This window comes from Pezoporus flaviventris, unplaced genomic scaffold (genome assembly GCF_033815535.1).
Source record: "Pezoporus flaviventris isolate CSIRO_AGI_PZ_B2104156 unplaced genomic scaffold, CSIRO_AGI_Pfla_v1 ptg000530l, whole genome shotgun sequence".
Classification (NCBI taxonomy): Eukaryota; Metazoa; Chordata; class Aves; order Psittaciformes; family Psittacidae; genus Pezoporus; species Pezoporus flaviventris.
In genome coordinates, this window is record NW_026893077.1 from 194,918 (window position 1) to 218,332 (window position 23,415).

General features: G+C 57.9%; 1 protein-coding gene across 1 annotated transcript; it reads left to right on the forward strand.

Moving 5' to 3' along the window:
• The first annotated feature begins 5,674 nt into the window (after positions 1-5,674).
• SETDB1 (SET domain bifurcated histone lysine methyltransferase 1) lies at positions 5,675-22,587 on the forward strand. Its single transcript, XM_061443812.1, is given in 22 exon segments — positions 5,675-5,895; positions 6,689-6,861; positions 7,399-7,442; positions 7,573-7,672; positions 8,044-8,211; positions 8,408-8,609; positions 9,510-9,583; positions 9,906-10,096; positions 10,934-11,029; positions 11,031-11,064; positions 11,425-11,563; positions 13,988-14,150; positions 15,003-15,679; positions 16,209-16,325; positions 16,905-17,074; positions 18,489-19,105; positions 19,592-19,620; positions 19,835-19,967; positions 20,396-20,594; positions 21,071-21,279; positions 21,912-22,000; positions 22,428-22,587. Coding segments are annotated over 22 exon segments (3,954 nt in total). The 5' UTR covers positions 5,675-5,683; the 3' UTR covers positions 22,546-22,587.
• The last annotated feature ends 828 nt before the right edge of the window (positions 22,588-23,415 follow it).

Genomic DNA, 23,415 nt, shown 5'->3' on the forward strand with positions numbered 1-23,415 from the left:
GCGGGGCGAGGGTGTTTGGGGTTCTTTTATGTCGGAGGGCAGGAAGCCTGTTGGGGGTGGGAATTAAGGCTGGGCTTGGAATGGGACTGGGAATTCTGATTGGATTTGGGAATGGGATTGGGAATTCTGATTGGATTTGGGAATGGAATTGGGACTGGGAATTCTGATTGGGTTGGGAATGGGATTGGGAATTCTGATTGGATTTGGGAATGGGACTGGGAATTCTGGATTTGGGAATGGGATTGGGAATTCTGATTGGATTTGGGAATGGGAATTCTGATTGGATTTGGGATTGGGAATTCTGATTGGATTTGGGAATGGGACTGGGAATTCTGATTGGATTTGGGAATGGAATTGGGACTGGGAATTCTGATTGGGTTGGGAATGGGATTGGGACTTCTGATTGGATTTGGGAATGGGAATTCTGATTGGATTTGGGTTTGGGATTGGGAATTCTGATTGGATTTGGGAATGGGAATTCTGATTGGATTTGGGAATGGGACTGTGAATTCTGATTGGATTTGGGATTGGATTGGGACTGGGAATGGGATTGGGTTGGGAATGGGATTGGGTATTCTCATTGGGAATTCTGATTGGGTTGGGAATGCGAATTCCAGTTGGGGTTGGGAATGGGTTTGAGAATACGATTTCAGACTGGATTTGAAATGAGACTGGGAATTCTGATTGGGTTTGGGTTGAGAATTGGATTGGGACTGGGAATTCTGATTGGATTTGGAATGGGAACAGGATTGGGACTGTGAATTCTGATTGAGTTTGGGTTGGGAATAGGAATTCTGATTGGGACTGGGGATGCGGTTGGGAATAGGAATTCAGACTGGGTTGGGAATGGTACTGGGAATTCTGACAGGCTTTGGGTTGGGAATAGGAATTCTGATTGGGACTGGGGATGGGGTTGGGAATAGGAATTCAGACCGGGTTGGGAATGGTACTGGGAATTCCGACTGAGTTTGGGTTGGGAATAGGAATTCTGATTGGGTTTGGGTTGAGAATTGGATTGGAACTGGGAATTCTGAGTGAGTTCGGGTTGGAAATGGGAATTCAGACTGGGTTTGGGTTGTAACTGGGCTTGGGAATGGGAATTTGGTCTGGGTTTGGGGCTGGAATTAGGGTTAAGACTGTTACAGGGATTAGGCTGGCATGGGGATTAAGGTGGGAATTGGGAGTGGGGATTCAGACTGGGAATGGGGTTGGGATCAGGAGTGGGACAAGCCTTTGGGGTTCACCAATGAAGCATTAATTAGAGCTGATTGGGGGTCACCCCTTGGGGACCGAGATGGCTACTGAGGACCCCGGCACACCCCGGGATGGGGCAATCCCGGTCACAGCATCCCAGTTATCCCCCCCCCCAGGGCAGCTCCATTCCAAACCCAATGAGTTTCCCTTCTTTAGTCGGGAATGAGCCAAGGAGCGGCTCCAAGCTATGGGTCAGGCTGGGAAGGACCTGGCTCCCAGTGGATATTAGGGCTAAATCCACCTCCATGCTCCCAATCCCTCCCATGAACGGAGCCCGGAGCCTTCATCCCGCGGGCAAAGGGGCCTCTGGGAATAGCGGGAGGGAATTCGATCCCTTCGTTGCTCCTGGAAGGCGACGCTGCCGCATCCCTGCAGTATTCATGAGGCCCTGGGCAGCAGGAGGGCAGGAGTGGGGCGCAGCATCCGTCTGTCCATAGGGAGGTAAGGAAGACATGGGATGGGGCTGGGAATCGGCAGTGGGGGGTCAGGAGTGGGGCGCAGCATCCGTCTGTCCATAGGGAGGTAAGGAGCTCATGGGATGGGGCTGAGAATCGGCAGTGGGGGGTCAGGAGTGGGGCGCAGCATCCGTCTGTCCATAGGGAAGTAAGGAAGACATGGGATGGGGCTGGGAATCGGCAGTGGGAGGGCAGGAGTGTGGCGCTGCATCCGTCTGTCCATAGGGAGGTGAGGAACACATGGGATGGGGCTGGGAATCGGCAGTGGGGGGTCAGGAGTGGGGCGCAGCATCCGTCTGTCCATAGGGAGGTGAGGAATACATGGGATGGGGCTGGGAATCGGCAGTGGGGGGTCAGGAGTGGGGCGCAGCATCCGTCTGTCCATAGGGAGGTGAGGAACACATGGGATGGGGCTGGGAATCGGCAGTGGGAGGGCAGGAGTGGGGCGCAGCATCCGTCTGTCCATAGGGAGGTGAGGAACACATGGGATGGGGCTGGGAATCGTCAGTGGGAGGGCAGGAGTGGGGCGCAGCATCCGTCTGTCCATAGGGAGGTAAGGAACACATGGGATGGGGCTGGGAATCGTCAGTGGGAGGGCAGGAGTGGGGCGCAGCATCAGTCTGTCCATAGGGAGGTGAGGAGCTCATGGGATGGGGCTGGGAACCGGCAGCGTTTCGGCGCTGTGGGGCGCGATCCTGCCTCCAGGCTTGGATAAGCCTCATTCTCCACCTCTTCATCCATGAGGAATCGCTGCCTTCCCACCCCTGTTTGCTTCCCGGCCGGGCTGTCCCGCTTCTAAACCCTTGCGTCCACCGCTGAGGGCTTCTGAACTCGTTGCATCCAACACGGGGCAGAGCCCGGGGTCCGGTGGGGAAAACCCAACCCCACCGGGATGCTTCGAGCTGCGTTTCCTTGGGAAAGGAGGAAGAAGGGGAGGGAATGAGGATGTGGGCGCGCGGGATAAGGAGGGGAAGACATCGGGGGTGCCCCCCCCACCGCCCCCCAGCCCCACACCAGGGTCTTGAGCATCCCCAGCTCTGCCCCACAGGGATGCTCCCGGCAGCGGCCGGGCTCTGCTGAGGACCCGTGGGGAGCCCCACGGCTGCGGCCGCCGTGGGCGTGGGGCGAGGCTTGGCCGTGGCCTTCGCGGTGCTCACCTGCCCCATGGCGGATCCCTACAGCTCCACCGGGCACGAGGAGCCCAGCGGCTGAGCCCCGGCACCCACGCGGAGACCCAGGGACCACAGGGACCCCAACACCCCCCAGGGACCCCAACACCCCCAGGGACCCCAACACCCCCCAGGGACCCCAACACCCCCAGGGACCCCAACACCCCAGGGACCCCCAACACCCCCCCAGGGACCCCCGAAAAACACCCCAGAGACCCCCGAAAAACACCCCCCAGGGACCCCAACATCCCCCCAAGGACCCCCAACAAACACCCCCAGCCCCATAGGGCCCCAGCCTCCCCCTGCACCACCCAGCATCCCAGGGCCTTCAGTGCCCCCCATTGCCCTCCAGCATCCCCCATGGTCCTCCACATCCCCACAGCTCCCCATTGACCCCAGTACCCTCAGAGCCCCCCATTGCCCCCCAGCACCCCCATTGCCCCCCATTGCCCTCCACAGCCCCCAAACCCCACCAGCAACTCCATTGTCCCCCATTGCCCCCCAGCTCCCCCCATTGTCCTCCACATCCCCACAGCTCTCCATTGACCCCAGTACCCCCGAGCCCCCCCATTGCCCCCCCAGCACCCCGAGTCCCCCATTGTCCTCCAGAGTCCCCCATTTCCCCCAGTACCCCCATTGTCCTTCATTGCCCTCCAGAGCCCCCCAAACCTCACCAGCACCCCCATTGCCCCCCAGCACCCTGCATTGTCCTCCACATCCCCACAGCTCCCCATTGGCCACAGTACCCCTGAGCCCCCCCCATTGCCCCCCAGCACCCCAGAGCCCCAAATTGCCCCCCAGCACCCCCTGAATTCCCTATTGCCCTCCAGAGCCCCCCAAAACCCCCCAGCACCCCCATTGCCCCCCAGCACCCCCAAACCCCACCAGCACCCCCATTGCCCCCAGTACCCCCTGAGTCCCCCATTGCCCCCCAGCACCCCCATTGCCCCCAGTACCCCCTGAGTCCCCCATTGCCCCCCAGCACCCCCATTGCCCCCAGCACCCCCATTGCCCTCCAGAGCCCCCCATTGCCCCCCAGAGCCCCACATTGCCCCCCAGCACCCCCAAACCCCACCAGCACCCCCATTGCCCCCCAGTACCCCCTGAGTCCCCCATTGCCTCCCAGCACCCCCATTGCCCCCATTGCCCCCAGCACCCCCATTGCCCTCCAGAGCCCCCATTGCCCCCAGCACCCCCAAACCCCACCAGCACCCCCATTGCCCCCCCGCACCCCCATTGCCCCTCATTGCCCTCCAGAGCCCCCCATTGCCCCCCAGCACCCCCACTGCCCCCCATTGCCCTCCAGAGCCCCCATTGCCCCCCAGCACCCCCACTGCCCCACATTGCCCCCCAGCACCCCCATTGCCCTCCAGAGCCCCCATTGTCCCCCATTGCCCCCCAGCACTCCCATTGCCTCCAGCACCCCCTTGCCCCCGCACCCCCCGCAGACCTCCGCTCCAGCAGGGGGCAGTACGGCGCCGCCTCCCGCGGGGGAAGCTCCGCCCCTCCGCGCGTGCCCCTCAGCCAATCCCCGCCGCCGCCAGGCGGTTGGAGCCCCGCCCCCTTGGGCAGGCCGGGGCTGCTGTTGCCGGATGTGACGTCACGCGAGTTCCGGTGTGGAGGGCGCCCCGCTTCGCCCCCCACTCCCCTCAGGGTGCATCCGAGCGGGACCGGGGCGCGGTGAGTGCGGGGGATGGGGGTGAAGGGAGGTGTGGGGCGGGGGATGGGGGTGAAGGGAGGTGTGGGGCGGGGGATGGGGGTGAAGGGAGGTGTGGGGCAGGGGAATGGGGGTGAAGGGAGGTGTGGGGCGGGGGATGGGGGTGAAGGGAGGTGTGGGGCGGGGGATGGGGGTGAAGGGAGGTGTGGGGCAGGGGAATGGGGGGTGAGGGGAGGTGTGGGGCAGGGGATGGGGGTGAAGGGGGGTGTGGGGATGGGGATGGGGTGAAGGGAGGTGTGGGGCAGGGGATGGGGGCGAAGGGGGGTGTGGGGATGGGGATGGGGTGAAGGGAGGTGTGGGGCAGGGGATGGGGGCGAAGGGAGGTGTGGGGCAGGGAATGTGGGTGAAGGGGGGTGTGGGGCACGGGAATGGGGGCAAAGGGATGTGTGGGCACGGGAATGGGGGCGAAGAGCGGCCCATGGGGTGTGGAAGGGGGACTGAGAGGGAGCTGTGGGGCAGGGAAACGGGGGGGCAAAAGGAGGCCTGGAGGGGGCAAGGGGAGACCGTGGGGGCAAAGGGGGCCAGGGGGATGCAGGGAGCTGTGGGGCAGGGGAATTGGGGCTGAAGAGGAGCCTGTGTGGGGAGAAGAGGGGCTTGTAGGGGCCAGGGGGAGCTGTGGGGCAGGAGAGTGGGGTGCTGTGGGGACAAAGGGGGCCATGGAGATGTAGGGAGCTGTGGGGCAGGGGAATGGGGGGCAGAGAGGGGGCTGTGGGAGCAAAGGGGGCTATGGGGATGTACGGAGCTGTGGGGCAGGGGAATGGGGCCTGAAGAGGGGCTTGTAGAGGGCAGGGGGAGCTGTGGGGATGAGAGGAGCAGTGGGGCAGGAGATTGGGGGGCTAAGGGGGGCTGTGGGGGCAAAGAGGGGGCTGTGGGGCAGAGGGAATTGGGGTGAGGGCTTTGGGGGGGGGGGGGAAGGAGGGTGAGGAGCAAGCGCCATAGAGTGGGAGAGGATGGGGGTGGGGAGGCTTTGGGGCCATGGGGAGGAGGGGGGTGCAGGGGTGTGGGGGAGGGGGGTGCAGGGGCGTGGGGGGAGGTGTAAAGCGGTCGGGGGGGTTCCGCAGCTCCCCCTGCTCGCGGCGGCGGCGGGAATGGATTCCCGGGAGCTGCGGGAGCTGCAGCAGGAGGTGATGGAGGAGCTGGGGATGTCCATGGAGGAGCTCCAGGAGCTCGTGGACAGGGAGCTGGAGAAGTGCGAGGGCGTGAGGGAGAGGAGGAGGGAGCTGGAGGAGCTGGAGAGGTGCGTGAGGGAGAAGGAAGAGGAGGTGGCTTGTGTGGATCAGCTCTTTGAGGATGCTTCCAGGTGGGTGGGGTGGGGGGGGGGGGGGGGGGGCAGGGGGATGGGGGTGAAGGGGGGGTGTGGGAATGGGGATGGGGGTGAAGGGGGATGTGGGGCAGGGGGATGGGGGTGAGGGGAGGTGTGGGAATGGGGATGGGGGTGAAGAGGGGTGTGGGGCAGGGGGATGGGGGTGAGGGAGGTGTGGGGCACGGGAATGGGGACGAAGGGAGGTGTGGGAATGGGGATGGGAGTGAAGGGAGGTGTGGGGCGGGCAAAGGGAGGTGTGGGGCAGGGGGATGGGGGTGAAGGGAGGTGTGGGAATGGGGATGGGGGTGAAGGGAGGTGTGGGGCAGGCAAATGGGGGGCAAAGGGAGGTGTGGGGCAGGGGGATGGGGGTGAGGGAGGTGTGGGAATGGGGATGGGGGTGAAGGGGGGTGTGGGGCACAGGAATGGGGACAAAGGGAGGTGTGGGAATGGGGATGGGGGCAAAGGGAGGTGTGGGGCAGGGGGTTGGGGGTGAAGGGAGCTGTGGGGCATGGGAATGGGAGGGAAGGGGAGTGTGGGAATGGGGATGGGGGTGAAGGGAGGTGTGGGGCAGGGGAATGGGGGCAAAGGGACGTGTGGAGTGCGGGAATGGGGACAACAGGAGCTGTGGGACACGGGAATGGGGGCAAAGGGAGCTGTGGGGAATGCGGGTGAAGGGAGCTGTGGGGCATGGGAATGGGGGTGAAGGGAGCTGTGGGCTTGATTCCTCTTATTATGGGATGCGCTGACGTCGTCTCGTCCCCCATCCCTCCGTGCCCTTTCCTCCCCGCAGAGCCATTGACAAGTGTGAGAGCCTCGTGAAGGACCTGTATTCCAAACTGGGCCTCCAGTACCGGGAGAGCAGCTCCGAGGATGAGGAGCTGGCTGCCAAAGCCATGGAAGTGATCGAGATCCCGGATGAGGACGACGACGATGTCATGAGCCTTGATCCCGGCTGGAAGCACAGTTCAGTAGCCCCTTGCACTGCAGGGTACCAAGGGAAGGGATGTCCTGGAGGATGAGGGGGATCAGGATAAGGGTAACCTCATGCTGGCCCTAAGCCGCACAGGTCCCTAAATGAGAGAGGATCAGGTAGGAGACCCCATTGCAGGGGGTGTCACCTGCCCAGGGCTATTCCAGAGCTCCTGGAATCCAACACTGGGGCTCTTCCCTTTGCCCACCCTCCCGTTGGCCCCATCAGGTGCTCCCCCCTTTGCCCACCCTCCCGTTGGCCCCATCAGGTGCTCCCCCCTTTGCCCACCCTCCCGTTGGCCCCATCAGGTGCTCCCCCCTTTGCCCACCCTCCCGTTGGCCCCATCAGGTGCTCCCCTATGGGGAAGGAGGGAGTGCAACTGGAAGGGGTGGCTTAGGAAAGGGTGGCTTTTGGCAGGGGAAGAGAACCTTTTGGGTGGGTGATTTCCTGCGTTCCCTCTTCCTTCCCCGACTTAACCAGGGTGGATTTTCCCTCCCTGGGATGTTTTAAACCCCTTTTGTTCTCTTCAGACACAGGCACTGGGAGCTCCAGAATCACAAAGGATCAGACTCTGGTGAGTTGGAACACACCAGACTCGGGTCCTCGGAGTGGGGTTTTGCTGCAGCACTTGGGCCAGTGCTGTGTTTAGAGCAAAGGGGAAAGAAAAGGTTCTTCGTGTTTTATCCCTCTTTCCATCCCTCGAGCTGCAGGAAGCCATGGCTGCAATCAGGAAGTCTGCCCAGGATGTTCAGAAGTTCATGGATGCTGTGAGCAAGAAAACAAGTGCCCAGGATGCACAGAAAGGTCAGTGTGGGAGGGCCAGGCGAGGGCTGGCCCTTACCTGCACCTTTACCCCTCTTGATTCTCTTGCTGACAAAGAAAAGAGCTGCTCTTTCCCTGCAGGAAGGCCCCATTAGGAGCTGTTGAGTCCAGATTCCTCTTGGGCTTTAAGCTCTTTCCCAAAGCAAATCCAAGTGGTGCGAATTCCATAATGGGAAAAGCTTTTTAATGATGCTTAAACCCCGCTTGCTGATGGCTCCAGCCAGGAAAACTGAGGCACTTGGGGGTGTGTGAGGTGCAGGAGAGCCAGGATGCCATCCTGTCGATGTTCTGACCTAAGAGAGGGACTCTTTGGGCAGTTTCTAATGGATCCCTTATTGCTGTTCTTTGGGTAGATGCACAAAGCCTTCAGGAGAGTCCTGGCTCTGGCCAGCCCGCTGGCTCTGTAGCATCGGGGGGGGATCTCAGCCATGATGAAGATCTCAACGTTGGCATGAGGATCCTGGGCAAGAAGAGAACCAAAACGTGGCACAAGGGGACTCTGATCGCCATCCAGAGAGTGGGTACGTCCCCTGTGTGGGGCTGGGGCTGGGCTTGGGGCTTGCACCCCACTTTGGAGTTGGGAAAGCCACTCTTTTACCTCCCAGCTTCATTCCTGAAAGGCTTTGGAAGGAATTCCCTTGGCTGGGAATGGGCTACGGAATGGGAATTGGCTGGAGTCACTTGGCGCTTATCTTACCGTGGTGAAATGTCTTGCAGGTGCTGGCAAGAAGTACAAAGTGAAGTTTGATAACAAAGGGAAGAGTTTGCTCTCTGGCAATCACATTGCTTACGACTATCACCCTCTGCCTGAGAAACACTACGTTGGCAGCAGGGTTGTGGCCAAATACAAAGATGGGAACCAGGTCTGGCTCTATGCTGGTATTGTGGCCGAGACCCCAAACGTGAAGAACAAGGACAGGTATTAATTCCCCTCCACTGTCATGTGTGTCTCCCTCCCTCCCTCTTATGTCTTCATTTGATTAGGGGGGAAATAAGGTCTGTTTGTTACTGTTGGAGCTAAATTCCTTCCTGCCCTTCAGGAGGATGTAGTTCTGAGTGTGGCTTCTTCAGCTTTTCTTATCTCAGAGCTCTGGGTGGAGCTTCTGTTCTATTATTCATTGCCCTGAGTCATGAATCAGATCTGGTACTCATCCACCTTATCACACAAACACAAGTCTGCCTCGCTTAAGGCAGAAAACCCAGGGTTAGGAAACATGAGCCCTGGAAGCATTTAGTTGCCAAAGCACTTGAGGAGAAGCAAGAGCAGGTCTAAAGGAGGCTTTAGTTGTGTATGCATATGGGGCAGGGCTTCTTCGTGGTGTGGTTTAGACTCGTGGGCTTCCTGAGGTTGTCCTAAAGGATATCACTGCCCTGTTTCAGCTGTGGATCTGCCAGAAATGCCTCATTGTGTCAAATTCTATCTGATACATCTTTAATCACTGCAAATGGAGTGCATTTAGTACTCAGGTTGCAGATTTACTCCTCCTGGCTGCAGTGCTGCTCTCCTGTAACACAATCTTCACACAGCTCCGTATCCTGAGGTTACTGTTTGAGGCACCAGCACTGAGTGGGTGCCATGCCCAGCCTTTGGGGGGTCCTCTCCAAGCTCCTGGCCCCTGCAGCCACTGGGGACTCTCTTGTGCTCATCTCCTGTCTGCAGATGGAGCCCTGGGGGTGTCTCTAGCTCCTTCCTTGTCACCATCCTCATTCTCTGCTGCTGCTTTGTCCCAAAGGCTCCAGAAATACCTCTTCTTCCATTATAACTGTGCTATATTCAGCTGCATGTTTAATTCCACCTTCCAATGCTGCTCTTTTCCAGGTTCCTGATCTTCTTTGATGATGGCTACGCTTCATATGTCAAGGAGTGGGAGCTGTACCCAGTCTGCAGACCCTGTGAGTGAGCTCTGCCCCTTCTGTATCCTAACACTGGAGTTGTATGGGAAGTCTTTGGCTGTATGAAGGAGGTGGGGTTCAAAACACAGAGGGCATGTAGATGTTTGTGTCTGAAGCTGGAGGAGACTGATTTCTTCCTGGCAGAGTGGTTGTGCTGACCCCTTGCACTCTGGGTGCATTACCATGGCTGGATTCCTGCCACCAAAACCCCCAACGTGAATGTTCTTATGTAAAACTCCATCTGGGATCTTTATAAAGTTTCTCTTTGTGAGAGTTTTCCACCCCTGACCATCCCTTTTCCCCCCCATCCTTTTCTGAGCAGTGAAGAAGACCTGGGAAGACATTGAGGATGTTTCCTCTCGGGATTTCATCGAGGAGTACATCACAGCCTACCCCAACCGCCCCATGGTGCTGCTCAAGAGCGGGCAGCTCATCAAAACAGAGTGGGAAGGGACCTGGTGGAAATCCCGAGTGGAAGAAGTGGATAGCAGCCTGGTCAGGATCCTTTTCCTGGTAAGGCAATTCCCTTTCTCCCATGAGAAGGGAAAGATGAGCTTAGATTTGAGGCTGGTGGAGATGTTTGAATCCAGTTTCCTTGGTATCGTACAGGGGCCTGAAGCAAGCACATGCTTTGCTTAGTAGGTAGACCACCAAGTTCTGCCTTCCAAGTAGTTCTGTCTTCCTAGTAGTTCTACCAAGTGAAGGTCAGACTCTTTCCTTTGCACTCAGGAGTCTTTTAAAGCATTTTGAAATTGAAACTGTGAAGCAGTAGATGAATAAGAAACCAAACCCATCACCTGCAGGTGTGCAAACACCTCAGCGTGGCTTCTGTCCTGATCCAAGTGCTGGTTTGAGAAGCAGGATTGAAACTGAGCAGGGGTTGGGAGCTGCTGCTTGCTCACGTGCTACAAATCCCACAAGGGGAGGAGGTGCCCTCTCTGGGCCCACTTGGCTCTCTCCCTGTCCAGCCAGTGCAAGGCCACCAGGCTGGGGGGACTTTGTGCAACCTCCCTGCCCTAAAGGATGCTTGTGCAGAGGAATTGGCTTGTCTTCCAAGGGGATCTGCCTTCTCCAGCCACGTCCCAGTGATCAGTTGTTGGCTAAGGATAGAACAAGGTTTGGGGTCTTGGCATTGGGCATCTTCTAGGTTCAGTTTGTATTCAGGGTTCCCCCAGACATGCTGAATTACTGCCCTTGTCCTCCCTTGGCTGCATGGTCTTTCAGAAGCCTTCAGGTCAATGCTTTGCCTCCTTTCATTGGATTGTGCTCCTGGCTGTCTCCCAGGCCTGGGTTATCCCTCTGGAAGCTCTCGCCATGGGTGCTGGGAATGTTGCCTTCTCCTTGCTGCAGGATGACAAGCGCTGCGAGTGGATTTACCGGGGCTCCACACGCCTCGAGCCCATGTTCAGCATGAAAGCCTCCACAGCCTCCACCCAGGAAAAGAAAGCTAAGTGGACAAGCAAGAACTCGTCCCAATGTTGGTATGTGCCATCTTTTCCTTTCATTTGGGTCCTGGAATTTGGATGGGTGCCTTGGGTTGGACGGGTGGGAGCTGGTTCTGGTTGGGTGGAGTTGGGTTTAGTGGAACTCCTGGTGAAGCAGGATTTCCAGTGGGCTTTTTCTCCTGACATAAAGATGCCACAGAACCAAGCTGCACTTGTGTGAAGCGGCCAGCATCTGTCTGAGGTGACTGGCTGTGACTCCACACTCACCTGTGACCTGATGTTAACCACAAATGCCTCTCTTCTGGTTGCCTTTGGGGACTAAAGCAGTATCTTGTGGCTTTGGTTGATGGTGGAGGCTTCTCCTGTTGAGATTCCCCTTTCCCCCCTCCCCACTAGGTGCTGTGAGGAGCAAAGGGCCCGTGGTACAATACACACAGGATCTAACAGGAGCTGGTACCCAGTACAAGCCTTTAGAGCAGATGCAGGCAGCCTCACAGGCTCCACGCTCTGCTTCTCCACAGCCTGCAGAGATGGAGTAAGTACTCGAGTCACTTCTCTGCTTCCATCACTACCTCCTTTCATCTCCAGTGCTCAGCTCCTTCAGGTACCCTCCTCTCTGCGTAGGGGAATCCTCAGGTGCATGTTTCCTCTGTGACTAACTTGTCTCCTGGTTGCACAAATTGCTTTTAGTCATGTTTCTGGGGGAAACTCTAGATAAAGGCAGCTGGATGAGTAACAGGGGGTGGGAGAGCTGAGAGCCAAGCACCAGCTTCTTCCTCAAGGCTAAAGCTTCACCCTTGATGTATTTCCAACTTAAGAGTGTTTGCTGCTTCTCCTCTCAAAGTCTGAATTGCTCCCTCGTGTCATGATCCAGGCCCTGGCCACCGGCTGCTTTGTTTTCCTCCACTTGGACTGAGCTGCTCACAGACCTCGATGGCTTACGAGGCACTGGGAACTCAGGATCAGTGCTTGGTCATGGGCCAAACCTGATCGAGCTGAGCCACAGCCAAGTCACACCCGTGCCTTCTGCTGCCAGGGACCCAAGCAGGACGTTCCTGGAGGTGCAGGCTAGTGCTGAAGGAGGCCTGGATGAAGGAGGAACTCAACTTGGTGATGAAGGGAACGTGTTGGAGACCACCAGGGTACCTGGGCACGTGCCCTGGGACTTTCCTGGGAAGGGAGATGCTGCCCCAGTTCATTTTTGCCACCACTGTGGATTCCCCATCCGAATTTACGGACGCCTCGCCCCCTGCCAGCATGTCTTCTGCTGTGACTGTGCCCTGCTGCTCGGGCAGATGGGAGAGAAGATGTGTCCCAGCTGTCAGGAAGCTGTGCAGGAAGTGAACCTTTACTCATGGGATGCTCTCTAGGTGTAGCAGCATCTAAGAAACCCCCCTGCCTGCAGCCTCCAGCCTCAGGAGGGAGTTCCTCTCCAAGTACCAGTGCGATAGGACCCATTCTGCCCCTTGAACTTGGAAATGCTCCTCCAAGCCATTCAAAACAGGGCTTGAAGCTGTAGCAGCCTTGTTCCTCCTCTCTTGCTATAGCAGAAGAGGTCTGCTCCAGCAGGAGGAACGCAGCCCTGGCTCCTCACAGCAGTCCTGGGAGCAGAGGGAGAGCTGGGCTGTGGCCCTAACCCCAGGACACCTCGAGCTGAGGAGGGTGTAGGAAGGATGTGCAACAACACGGAATGAAGATGATCCAGTTGAATCGGCCACCCTCGAGGCTGCTGAATCTCCTCTTCCATTTAACATTTCCATGGAAGCTTTGGGGTGTTTTTTCTCTCCCCACAAAGGCTTTGACTTGAGGCTCTTGTTTTCAGATCTAGTACAAGACATGCATTACAGCTGGTTCCCTGCCCTGCAGTTAACCAGTGAACTGCTTAAAGACACCAGTGACTGGAGGCAGCAAGATCCATGTCCCAGCTGTCCCAGAGGAAATTGATGGGTTAAAACCACACTGGATTTAGCTTATTAAAACTGAGAGGATGTGCATTTCACTCTGGTGTTTGTTTTGCTCTGAGGAAGGGCTGGTTCTAGTCCCCTCTCTAGGCTCACTTTCAAGTTCTAAGGTGCCAGGGAGCTGCCACTTGGGACTGTTTGAAGTCCATCGGTGGAACCTCTTTTCTCTTGCTCTTGACTTCTCAATGTGTGCTGACACTTGGCTTTGAAGGCAGATGTTTGCAGAAATGGCCAGCCCCTTCTGCTCTCGCTGTCCCCACCCTTGGCACCCTGATAACATAACTGCATTCTTCCACTTGTGGCAGTGGCTGGTTTGGGCTGGTTCTCTGTTTGATGGGTGTAAGTGGATTGGATCTACTGTTGTTTCTTAGGGTGGGAGTATTGTGTCCTTCAAGTGTCTCCCACCTCCCTGGTGTTGTGCATCCCTGTTTGGGAGCCCCTTTTGTCAGCAGTGTTATTCTATTCCCTCACACAATCTTATCTTGTTACTTGGTACAGACAAAAGAGTCCTCTGTGCTCCTGTTCCTCCCACTGCTCAGCACTGCCCAAGCTCTGTAAGCTCTTGTTTCTGCTGGTGCAGGGGTTTCTTCATGGACTGGTTTGGCCAGCTTCTTCAAACTGAAGGCCTTGGGCAGCCTGGTTGCACTCCTTTCACCCTCATGCCTTGCTTCCAAATACATAGCACTTTTCCATGCATGCTGGCATTTGCTTGGGGTTGTAGGACAAAGAGGTAGAAATAGGCTGATTTTTACACTCCTTAGGAAAAAACCTGCTTGTTTTCTCATGGATGGGGCACTGCTGCATGTGAATCTTGCATATCACTCATAGAATCCATCAGGTTGGAAAAGACTTTCAAGATCATCAAGTCCAACCATTCCCCACTGCTAACCCCTGTCACGAAGGGCCTCATCTGCACAGTTTGGGAACGCTTCCAGGGCTGGTGACTCCACCATTCCCTGGGCAGCCTGTTCCAGTCCCTGACCCCTTCCCTCCTGCAGGTACTCTGACAGTCAGCTGGCCCAGGCGAGGAAGCAAGTGGCCAAGAAGAGCACTTCCTTCCGTCCCAGCTCTGTGGGTTCTGGGCAGTCTTCCCCTTCTCCCCCTATCCTCAGTGATGCACCTCTGGGGGGCAGGACCAATGCAGCCCAGCAGCATCGGTGAGTGCAGCTTGTTCCCTGCATCCTTGGCAGAGCTGGGGATGCTGGGGTAGCTCGGGGGCTTGTTGGGTTTGTTTCCCTACGGACTGAGCTCTTCATTTGCAGCTTATCTCGTCCTGAGCCATTTGTCTTCTGCTTTGTGTTGCCTCCCAGAAAACTGTTTGTTATATTTGAGCCTGGGGGGGTCTCTTATCAGTTCTGAGCAGCATTTACTCCAGTGGGATTCTGGCCAAAGCCTCTGCCCCTGCTTATTGTTAGAGGACTCCTGTTGCTACAAGCTTTGTAGGCGCCGAGGAAAGCTGCTGTTAATGTCAGTCTGCAGGTGGCTTTTCCACAGTGGTGGCTTTGTGGCAATCGGAAGCACAGAAGCCGTTGCTCCACGGTCAGAGACCACAACCAGCTTGGGCTTGGTTTTGCTTCCCTACTGTGATTTTTTGAGGGTGGTGGTTGTGTTCTCTGCTGCTGGTAACACTCCTGCCCAGCCTCACTCCCTGGGAGTGCTGGTGTTTGTGTCTTAATTCATCTGTGCAGCAAAACCAATGAGTGTCCTTGTGTGTAACCACAAAAAAAAGCATCTATCAAAGCAGCTGCTTTGATAGGAATGAAGTGCCTAAAATCCCTTTGCTCTTGGAAGCTCTTGAGGTGCTGGCACAGGTTGCCAAGACAAGTGGTAAATGCTCCATCCCTGGCAGTGTTCTAGGCCAGGTTGGACAGCGCCTTGGGCGACAGGGTCTAGTGGAAGGTGGCCTTGCTCACGGCAAGGGCTTGGAACTGGAAGATCTTAAGGTCCTTTCTAACCCAAACCATTCTATGATCTGAGGGTCCTTTCCAGCCCATCCCATTCTCTGATCTTAAGGTCCCTTCCAACCCAACCCGTTCTCTTGCTTCCTTATGTGCTTTCTGACGCCTCCCTTTCCCGCTGCCTGCCTCCCCCCCCAGCAGCCAAGCAGGCAGCAGCACCCACCAGGCCTTCCACGGCATGATGGACCGCGTGCCCAACGAGCCCTCGTACCGAGCCCCGCTGGAGAAGCTCTTCTACCTGCCCCATGTGTGCAGCTACACGTGCCTGTCGCGCGTGCGGCCGCTGCGCAGCGACCAGTACCGCAGCCGGAACCCGCTGCTCATCCCGCTGCTCTACGACTTCCGACGCATGACGGCGCGGCGCCGCCTCAACCGCAAGGTGGGCTTCCACGTGCTCTACAAGACCCCGTGCGGGCTCTGCCTGCGGAGCATGCAGGAGATCGAGCGGTACCTCTTCGAGACGGACTGCGACTTCCTCTTCCTGGAGATGTTCTGCTTGGATCCCTACGTGCTGGTGGACCGCAAGTTCCAGCCTTACAAACCCTACTACTACATCGCGGACATTACCAAGGGCAGGGAGGACGTGCCGCTGTCCTGCGTCAATGAGATCGATAACACCCCGCCGCCTCAGGTGGCCTACAGCAAGGAGCGCATCCCGGGCAAAGGGGTTTACATCAACACCAGCTGGGAGTTCCTCGTGGGCTGTGACTGCAAAGACGGCTGCAGAGACAAGTAGGGATGCTGGGGAGGGACTCTTCATTGGGGACTGTAGTGACAGGACAAGGGGTAACGGGTTCAAACTGAAACGGGGAGTTTAGGTTGGATCTGAGGAGGAAATTCTTTCCTGTGAGGGTGCTGAGGCACTGGAATGGGTTGCCCAGGGAGGTTGTGAATGCTCCATCCCTGGCAGTCTCCAAGACCAGGTTGGACGAGGCCTTGGGTGAGATGGTGTCGTGTGAGGTGTCCCTGCCCACGGCAGGGGGGTTGGAACTGGATGATCTTAAGGTCCTTTCCAACCCTAACTGTTCTATGATTCTAGGTGACCCCATGGGTGCCACTGGGGCTGGAGGGTGGGGATGACAGCACAAGGTGGACCTGCTCTGCACTTCGTGGAGCTCTGCTTGCTTGTAGATTTGACCCCATATGAAGCCCATCTCTGCATGTACCCGTTCAGAAAGATGGGATTTCTTCGCCTTTCTGTAAAACCAGTGTCTAAAACGTAACTTCTGAAGGATGGGTGGGTTTTACTGTGTCTCTCTAGATCAAAATGTGCCTGTCACCAGCTGACTGTCCAAGCGACTGGCTGCACCCCAGGAGGACAGATCAACCCCAACTCTGGATACCAGCACAAAAGGCTGGAAGAATGTCTCCCAACAGGGTAAGCAGAACCACATCTTCTTCCCTCACAGACACCAGCCCCAGAAACTTGGTCTCTTGATGCTCCCAAAGAGGGGTATTGTTCAGCTGGGAGAAGAGAAGGCTCTGGGGACACCTTAGAGCAGCTCTGGGGGCACCGTAGAGCAGCTCTCGGTGCCTAAGGAGGGTACAAGAAACCTGGAGAGGAGCTTTGGACAAGGGATGGAGGGATAGGACAAGGGGAATGGCTTTAACCTGCCAGAGGAGAGACTGAGATGAGTCATTAGGAAGTTTTTGGATAGGGCTTGAAGCAATGTGGTCTAGTGGAAGGTGTCCCTGCCCTGGATGAGCTTTAAGGTCCCTTCCAAACCATTCTGTGACTCTGTTTCTTGAGGGAGGTAGTGCAAACCTCTGCCCTTGATCCCTGTTAACATGTGGCCTAGGATCTCTGCTCATGGCCACAGCACCTCGCAACAACGCTTTCCCTGCTCTGCTGAGCTCTCAGTCGCTGCTGCAGGTCCCTTTGTGTCATTTCTGGTGCCACACGAGCTCTTGGGAGGTTCTTTACCAGGGAAGATGTCTCTGTTCTCCTCTCTTTCAGAGTTTATGAGTGCAACAAGAGGTGCAAGTGCAACGTTAACATGTGCACCAACCGCTTGGTCCAACACGGCCTCCAAGTCCGGCTGCAGTTATTCAAGACCCAGAACAAAGGTTGGGGCATTCGCTGCCTCGATGATATTGCTAAAGGCTCCTTTGTCTGCATCTATGCAGGTAGGACCTCACCCCATGGGCTGAGCAGGTAGAAGCCTCTTAGCTTTGAAATGGGTGCTGTGAATGAAAAGCCTTTGTTGAGCCAGCCCTGCCTGGCAGTCACATGTATCCAGATAGGAATCTGCTCGGTTTCAGTTAAGGAGTGGGGGGAATAAGTGTTTGAAAAGATCTGGTTGTGTCAGGCCTGAGATCTGGGCTTTGTTTATCACGAAATAGGACGTGGAGCTGCTGGAGTGAGTCCAGAGGAGGCCACGGAGCTGCTGCGAGGGCTGGAGCAGCTCTGCTTTGGAGCCAGGCTGAGAGAGCTGGGCTGGGGCAGCCTGGAGAAGAGAAGGCTCCTGAAGGGGAGACCTGAGAGCAGCTCCAGTGCCTGAAGGGGCTGCAGGAAACCTGGAGAGGGGCTTGGGACAAGGGATGCAGGGACAGGCCAAGGGGAATGGCTTTAACCTGCCCGAGGGGAGACTGAGATGAGCTCTTGGGCAGAAGCTCTTCGCTGTGAGGGTGCTGAGGCGCTGGCACAGGGTGCCCAGAGAAGCTGTGGCTGCCCCATCCCTGGCAGTGCTCAAGGCCAGGTTGGACACAGGGGCTTGGAGCATCCTGCTCCAGTGGAAGGGGTCCCTGCCCATGGCAGGGATTGGAGCTGGAGGAGCTTTAAGGTCCCTTCTAGCCAAAGTAGGCCGTGATTGTGTGACCCCCGCGCTGCTTGTGCCCGCTGTGAATCAACACAAACCTGTTTCCTGTTTACACCCCACTGGTTGCTGGGGCCCTCAGCAGAAACCAACCAAATGCAGAAGTTGCTCAGGACGGTTGCATCAGCCCTGCAAGGAAAGCAGGAGCACCGCTGGGTTCTGGTGCTCTGCTCACCCTCAGCATCACCTCTGTGCTGGGCCATCACCTCCAGCCCTTCAGAGGCCAAGGCCGTGCCTCTGTTTGAGAGATGTCCATGTTGGAAACCTGGATGTTAGCAAGGACCCTGTAGTGAGAAACCTGGATGTAGCCACAGGATGGGTTCAAACTGAAAGAGGGGAAGTTCAGCTTAGGTAGAAGGAAGTTCTTTATCGTGAGGGTGCTGAGGCACTGGCACAGGTTGCTCAAAGCGGTGAATGCTCCATCCCTGGCAGTGTTCAAGGCCAGGCTGGGCAGAGCCTTGGCTAACATGGTTTGGTGTGCGGCATCCCTGCCCATGGCAGGGGCTTGGAACTGGCTGGTCTTAAGCTCCTTTCCAACCTCACCCATTCTATGATTCTATGACCACCCAAGTGCTTCAGATTACCTCGAGTATCGGGGTCAGGCATTGTCCTTTCCCAGTCCAGCTTTGGCCTGAGGCGGTGTCAAGCCCTGTTCGCTCGCTGCTGCGCGCTGGGTTAGGAGCCTCATCCCTGGAAAACTCCCCCTTCTTTTCCCCTTCCCTCAGGGAAGATCCTCACGGATGACTTTGCTGACAAAGAGGGGCTGGAGATGGGGGACGAGTACTTTGCCAACCTGGACCACATCGAGAGCGTGGAGAACTTCAAGGAGGGCTACGAGAGCGACGCCAAGTGCTCCTCGGACAGCAGCGGTGTGGACCTGAAGGACGACGAGGACGAGAACACGGGCACGGAGGAGCAGGAGGAGTCCAACGAGGACAGCTCCGATGACAACTTCTGCAAGGACGAGGACTTCAGCACCAGCTCGGTGTGGCGCAGCTACGCCACGCGCCGCCAGACCCGCGGCCAGAAGGAGAACGGGCTCTCGGAGACGGCCTCCAAGGACTCCGGGCCTGCCCGGCAGCTTCAGCCCGACGAGGCCCCTGTGGCTGCCTCCTGCAAGCTCCCGGTGTCGGAGGAGACCTCCAAGAACAAGGTGGTGTCGTGGCTGAGCTCCAACAGCATGGCCGACGGCTTCCAGGACAATGACAGCGCCTCCTCCTTCAAGATGAGTGAAGGAGGGGAAGCCAAGGCCTGCAAAGGGGAGATCCCAGGGGAAAGGGAGAAAACCTGCGCTGCTGCCCCGGGAGATGTGGATCAGGAGCTGAAGGCATCAAAGAAAGAAGTAAGGGAGATGAGGAAACGGAGGCGCCGCGATGGGCCTCAGCTGTGCTCTTGCTCAATGGCTTCTCCACGCGGACAACGTGCCTGCGGTGCTCTTTGGTGTCCCCATGCTCTGCTTACTTGGCCTTTGCTTGCTGGGGTAGGGTGGCAGGTGCCTGGTCCCTTCCTGAGGGCTGTTTGGGCATAGGAGGCTACAAAGAAGCTGCTCAGCGTGCGCTGAATGTCCCCCAGGCCCTCGGTGCTCCGTGGCTGTGCAACCCTGCAAGAGGGTGCCAGGGATGGTGGGGACATGGGGGTGCTCTCTGTCCCCTCCCTGCTCTGTTGAGGACCCACCGTATGGGACACAGAGGACGGGAGACCCACGGTCAGGACTTGGCCTGGGTGCCCCACTGAGCGGGGCTGGTGTTTGGGAAGTGGTTGCACAGAAGGGCTGAAGGGTGCTCCAAAAGGGAGAGGTTTTAATTGCGTGTCCTTCTCCCCCCTGCAGGAACCTGAGGACGTAGCCAAAATTCCCGGGTAAGGTTCCTTAACGTGGATTTTCCTGCTTTTCCTTGCCAGCTAAGGAATTGCTGCAGCTTTAGGGCTGCCCTTAACTGGGTTTAACACCAGTGCTGGAGGAAACAGAGCTGGGGCTGGGCCCAGGGGGACCGCTATGGGCTTGTGCAGCTCTCGGTTCCCCCTGCTGCTGTGGCTCTGCCTGGAGATCCAAGGGCACCTGCTCTTCCCACAGGCTGGGTGACTTGGGCAGGATGTATGGATACAACCCCAGCCCTCCCAAGCTCGAGGGGATCCGGAGGCCGACGAGCAGGACGGCGTTGCTGCAGAGCAAGCGGCTTTCCGGCACCCCCCAGCCCAGCACGGATGTAAGCAGAGATCCTAGGGATGGGATGGGCTGGGAATGCCAGACCAGGGTGGGAAGGGGTGGTCCTGGCTCTGCCCCAGCCCCAGCCTGGTTCAGTGAAGGCCTTGAACCTTCGTGAAGGCCTTGAACCTTCCCTGGGGTCTGTTCCTCTGCGCTTCCATTCCCAGCTGGGCACCAGCGCAGGGCTGTGGTTTGGGGCTGTGATTTCCTGGGGGGAAGCTGATTTCCTTCTGCCACTGGGGCCCTTCTGTGGGTCTGGGAGCCCCAGAAACAGAGGCCACGTGGGGTCTGGTCCCTGTGTTGTGAGGGGATGTAGCGCCTTGGTTCCCACACCAGGGATGCGGTGCTCGGCAGGGCAGCCACGGGCCGGGGTTTGCTTTGTGGTGTCGGTCCCTTCCTCCCCAATGCCAACGCTCTCCTTGCCCCAAGGTGCCCTCGGGAGCCAGGGGTCCCTTTGGCCAGGACGTGCTGACCGTGTCGAGCAGCACTGAGAGTGAGGGGGAGAACGGCCCCGCCGCAGCAGGGCAGGGCCAGGCCACCACCAACGACAGCGACGACATCCAGACCATTTCCTCGGGCTCCGATGAGGAGGAGGGGGATGAGAAGAAGAACCCGTCCTCGGGGTCAGGTGAGGAGCACAAAGAACAGGTACAGTGGAGCCACCTGGGGCAGAAGCCACCAAACCGGGCTCCTGGGGCTGTAGCTGTGAGCGTGGTGCGTCCTGCCCCGTGTGCCGATGAGCTCTGTCTCACCAGCCAAGGGCTGAGGCTTCCCCAGGGCTTGTTTGGGCCATAACTGCAAAGCCCAGTCCCCAGGTGCTTGGCATTGTGGAGAGCTGCCTAAAACCAACTGTGAGGTTCATTGGGTCAAGTGGAGAGCTGGGAGGTGCCCTGGAGCCAGCCCAGGGAATGGTTTGGGTCGGAAGGGATGCTGAAGCTCATCCAGTTCAACCCGGGCCACCTTCCACTGGAGCAGGATGCTCCAAGCCCCTGTGTCCAACGTGGCCTTGAGCACTGCCAGGGATGGGGCATCTGAGTCAGTGTCTGTGGGGCTCCTCTTGTGGAAGGTGCAGGGACCACGGTGGAGTCTCCTCCCCTGTGGCAGGTCCCATGAAGAGGCAGGTGGCTGTGAAGTCCACCCGGGGCTTTGCCCTCAAGTCAACCCACGGCATCGCCATCAAATCCACCACCATGGCCGCCGACAAGGGCGAGAGCGCGCCGGTGCGCCGGACCACGCGGCAGTTCTACGACGGCGAGGAGTCCTGCTACATCATCGACGCCAAGCTGGAGGGGAACCTGGGCCGCTACCTCAACGTGAGTCACCTCGAGGGGCAACGGGCACCTTGGGGGGGGCCTGGGGCAGCTCCCATAGGAGCCAGGCTGGGAACGTTGGGGCTGCTCAGCCTGGAGAAGAGAAGCTGCGTGGAGAGCTCAGAGCAGCTTCCAGTGTCTGAAGGGGGCTGCAAGGATGCTGGAGAGGGGCCTTCATCAGGGACTGGAGCGACAGGACAAGGGGTGATGGGTTCAGACTGGAACAGGGGGGATTTAGGTTGGAGATAGGGAAGTTTTGCATAAAGGGACACTGGAATGGGTTGAATGGAGAAGCTGTGGCTGCCCCATCCCTGGCAGTGTTCAAGGCCAGGTTGGAGCATCCTCCTCCAGTGGAAGGGGTCCCTGCCCGTGGCTTTCAATGAGCTTTAAGGTCCCTTCCACCCAGCCCATTAAAAACTGGGAAAAGAGCCGGATGAGGAGGATGGATCCCCACCCCTGTGGCTGGAACCAGGCCCCGTGATGGCCGAGTCAGACCTTCCTCAGCAGCATCACCTTTGCCTATGCAAAGCATCACCTTTGCTGTGGGCAGGGAGGGAGTGGAGCCCCTTCCATGGGGAACGCTGCTGCTTGTCCCAGCTCCAGCCCTGCGCTCACGGTGCCTCTGCTCCCTCCAGCATAGCTGCAGCCCCAACCTCTTCGTGCAGAACGTGTTTGTGGACACCCACGACCTCCGCTTCCCCTGGGTCGCCTTCTTCGCCAGCAAGTGAGTGGGGGGCACAGGGATGGGGGTCCCCTTGTCCTCTTGTCCCCTGCTGTGTCCCCCCCAAGCCTGAGTGGGGAGAACCTTGGTGAGGACCCCCCCAACCTTCTGTGCAGGTCCTGGGCTGGTTTGCACTGGGTTTAGACCTTTCCAAAGGGGGGAGTTAAGCCCCAATCCCCCGCCACGTGGCTCCTGCGCCCCGGGAGCACGGAGTCACCTTTGGGAAGCCCCACGGGAGTGATTCATCAGGGACCTTTGTCCCCGTGCTCCCCATGGAGCCAAAGGCAGCGGTGCCGCCTGCTTCACCCTTGGCCTGGGGGGGGGGGGGGGGGGAGCTGGATTGGTCCAGCGAGGTCAGATGTGAGCGCTGGGAGCGGGAGCTCCGGCTGCTCCTCCCCTCTGGAATGGCCTCTTCCCCTTCTCTCCCCAGGAGGATCCGTGCTGGCACGGAGCTGACCTGGGATTACAACTACGAAGTGGGCAGCGTGGAGGGCAAAGAGCTGCTGTGCTGCTGCGGGGCCATCGAGTGCCGCGGGCGGCTGCTCTGAGCCCCCCGTGCTCCTTCCCTTCCCGGTGGCCTCGTCATTCCCAAGCTGAGGAACTCAGGTTGCAGGGAGCAGACGGACACAAACTGATCCGGACCCCGGGCAGGGGATGTGGGGTGGGGAGGGATGCCCAAACCTGAGCCTCTAGGAGGTGCTTCTGCCACTGGTTTTCCAATGGGAAACACTCCAGGGAACTGCTTCAGGGTGGGACCGAGCTGTGTCCATCCCTGTGGGGTTGGGGGCAGGATGATGGGATGCGCCCAGCTCCAATGGACCACTCTGGGTCAATGGGGTGAACCTCAAGCACTGCAGGTGCATGGGCTGCAGTGGGGGCCTGGTGCAGGAACCTTTCCATTGCTCTGGAGCAATGAACCACGGGTTTGTTACCGAAGCGACGCCCTGGACTTGAGACCAACCAAAACCCCCAAATCTGCCCCATTTTGGCCTCACCCCACTGCAGCTCCACTGACACCACCCCCGTGTGTGAGCCGGAGCCACTGCAGCAGCCACAGATGATTCCAGAGCTCTGGAATTCTCTTTTTTTTTTTTTTCCTGGAAGTTTATTAGTTGTGAACTTTTCGTATCTTTTAAGCTTTTTATTTCTTTCTTTTTTTAAAAAACAAGAACAACAAAACACGTTTTTTGGTCTGTGGTTGGGAATGGTCCTTTCCTTCCTCCCTCCGCGCTGGGACATCCCCACAGCCCGGGATGGAGGCAGGAGACCCCGGAGCCAAGCCCCCGGCTCCTTCTGGCATCCAAATAAATAGAAAACAGCAAAAAACAAGAACACAAAAAGGAAGGGATTGGGCTGTGAATTTGTCCGGGTGGGGGGGGACACAATACCCAAATCCCATTGGCAATAGGAAGGGATCC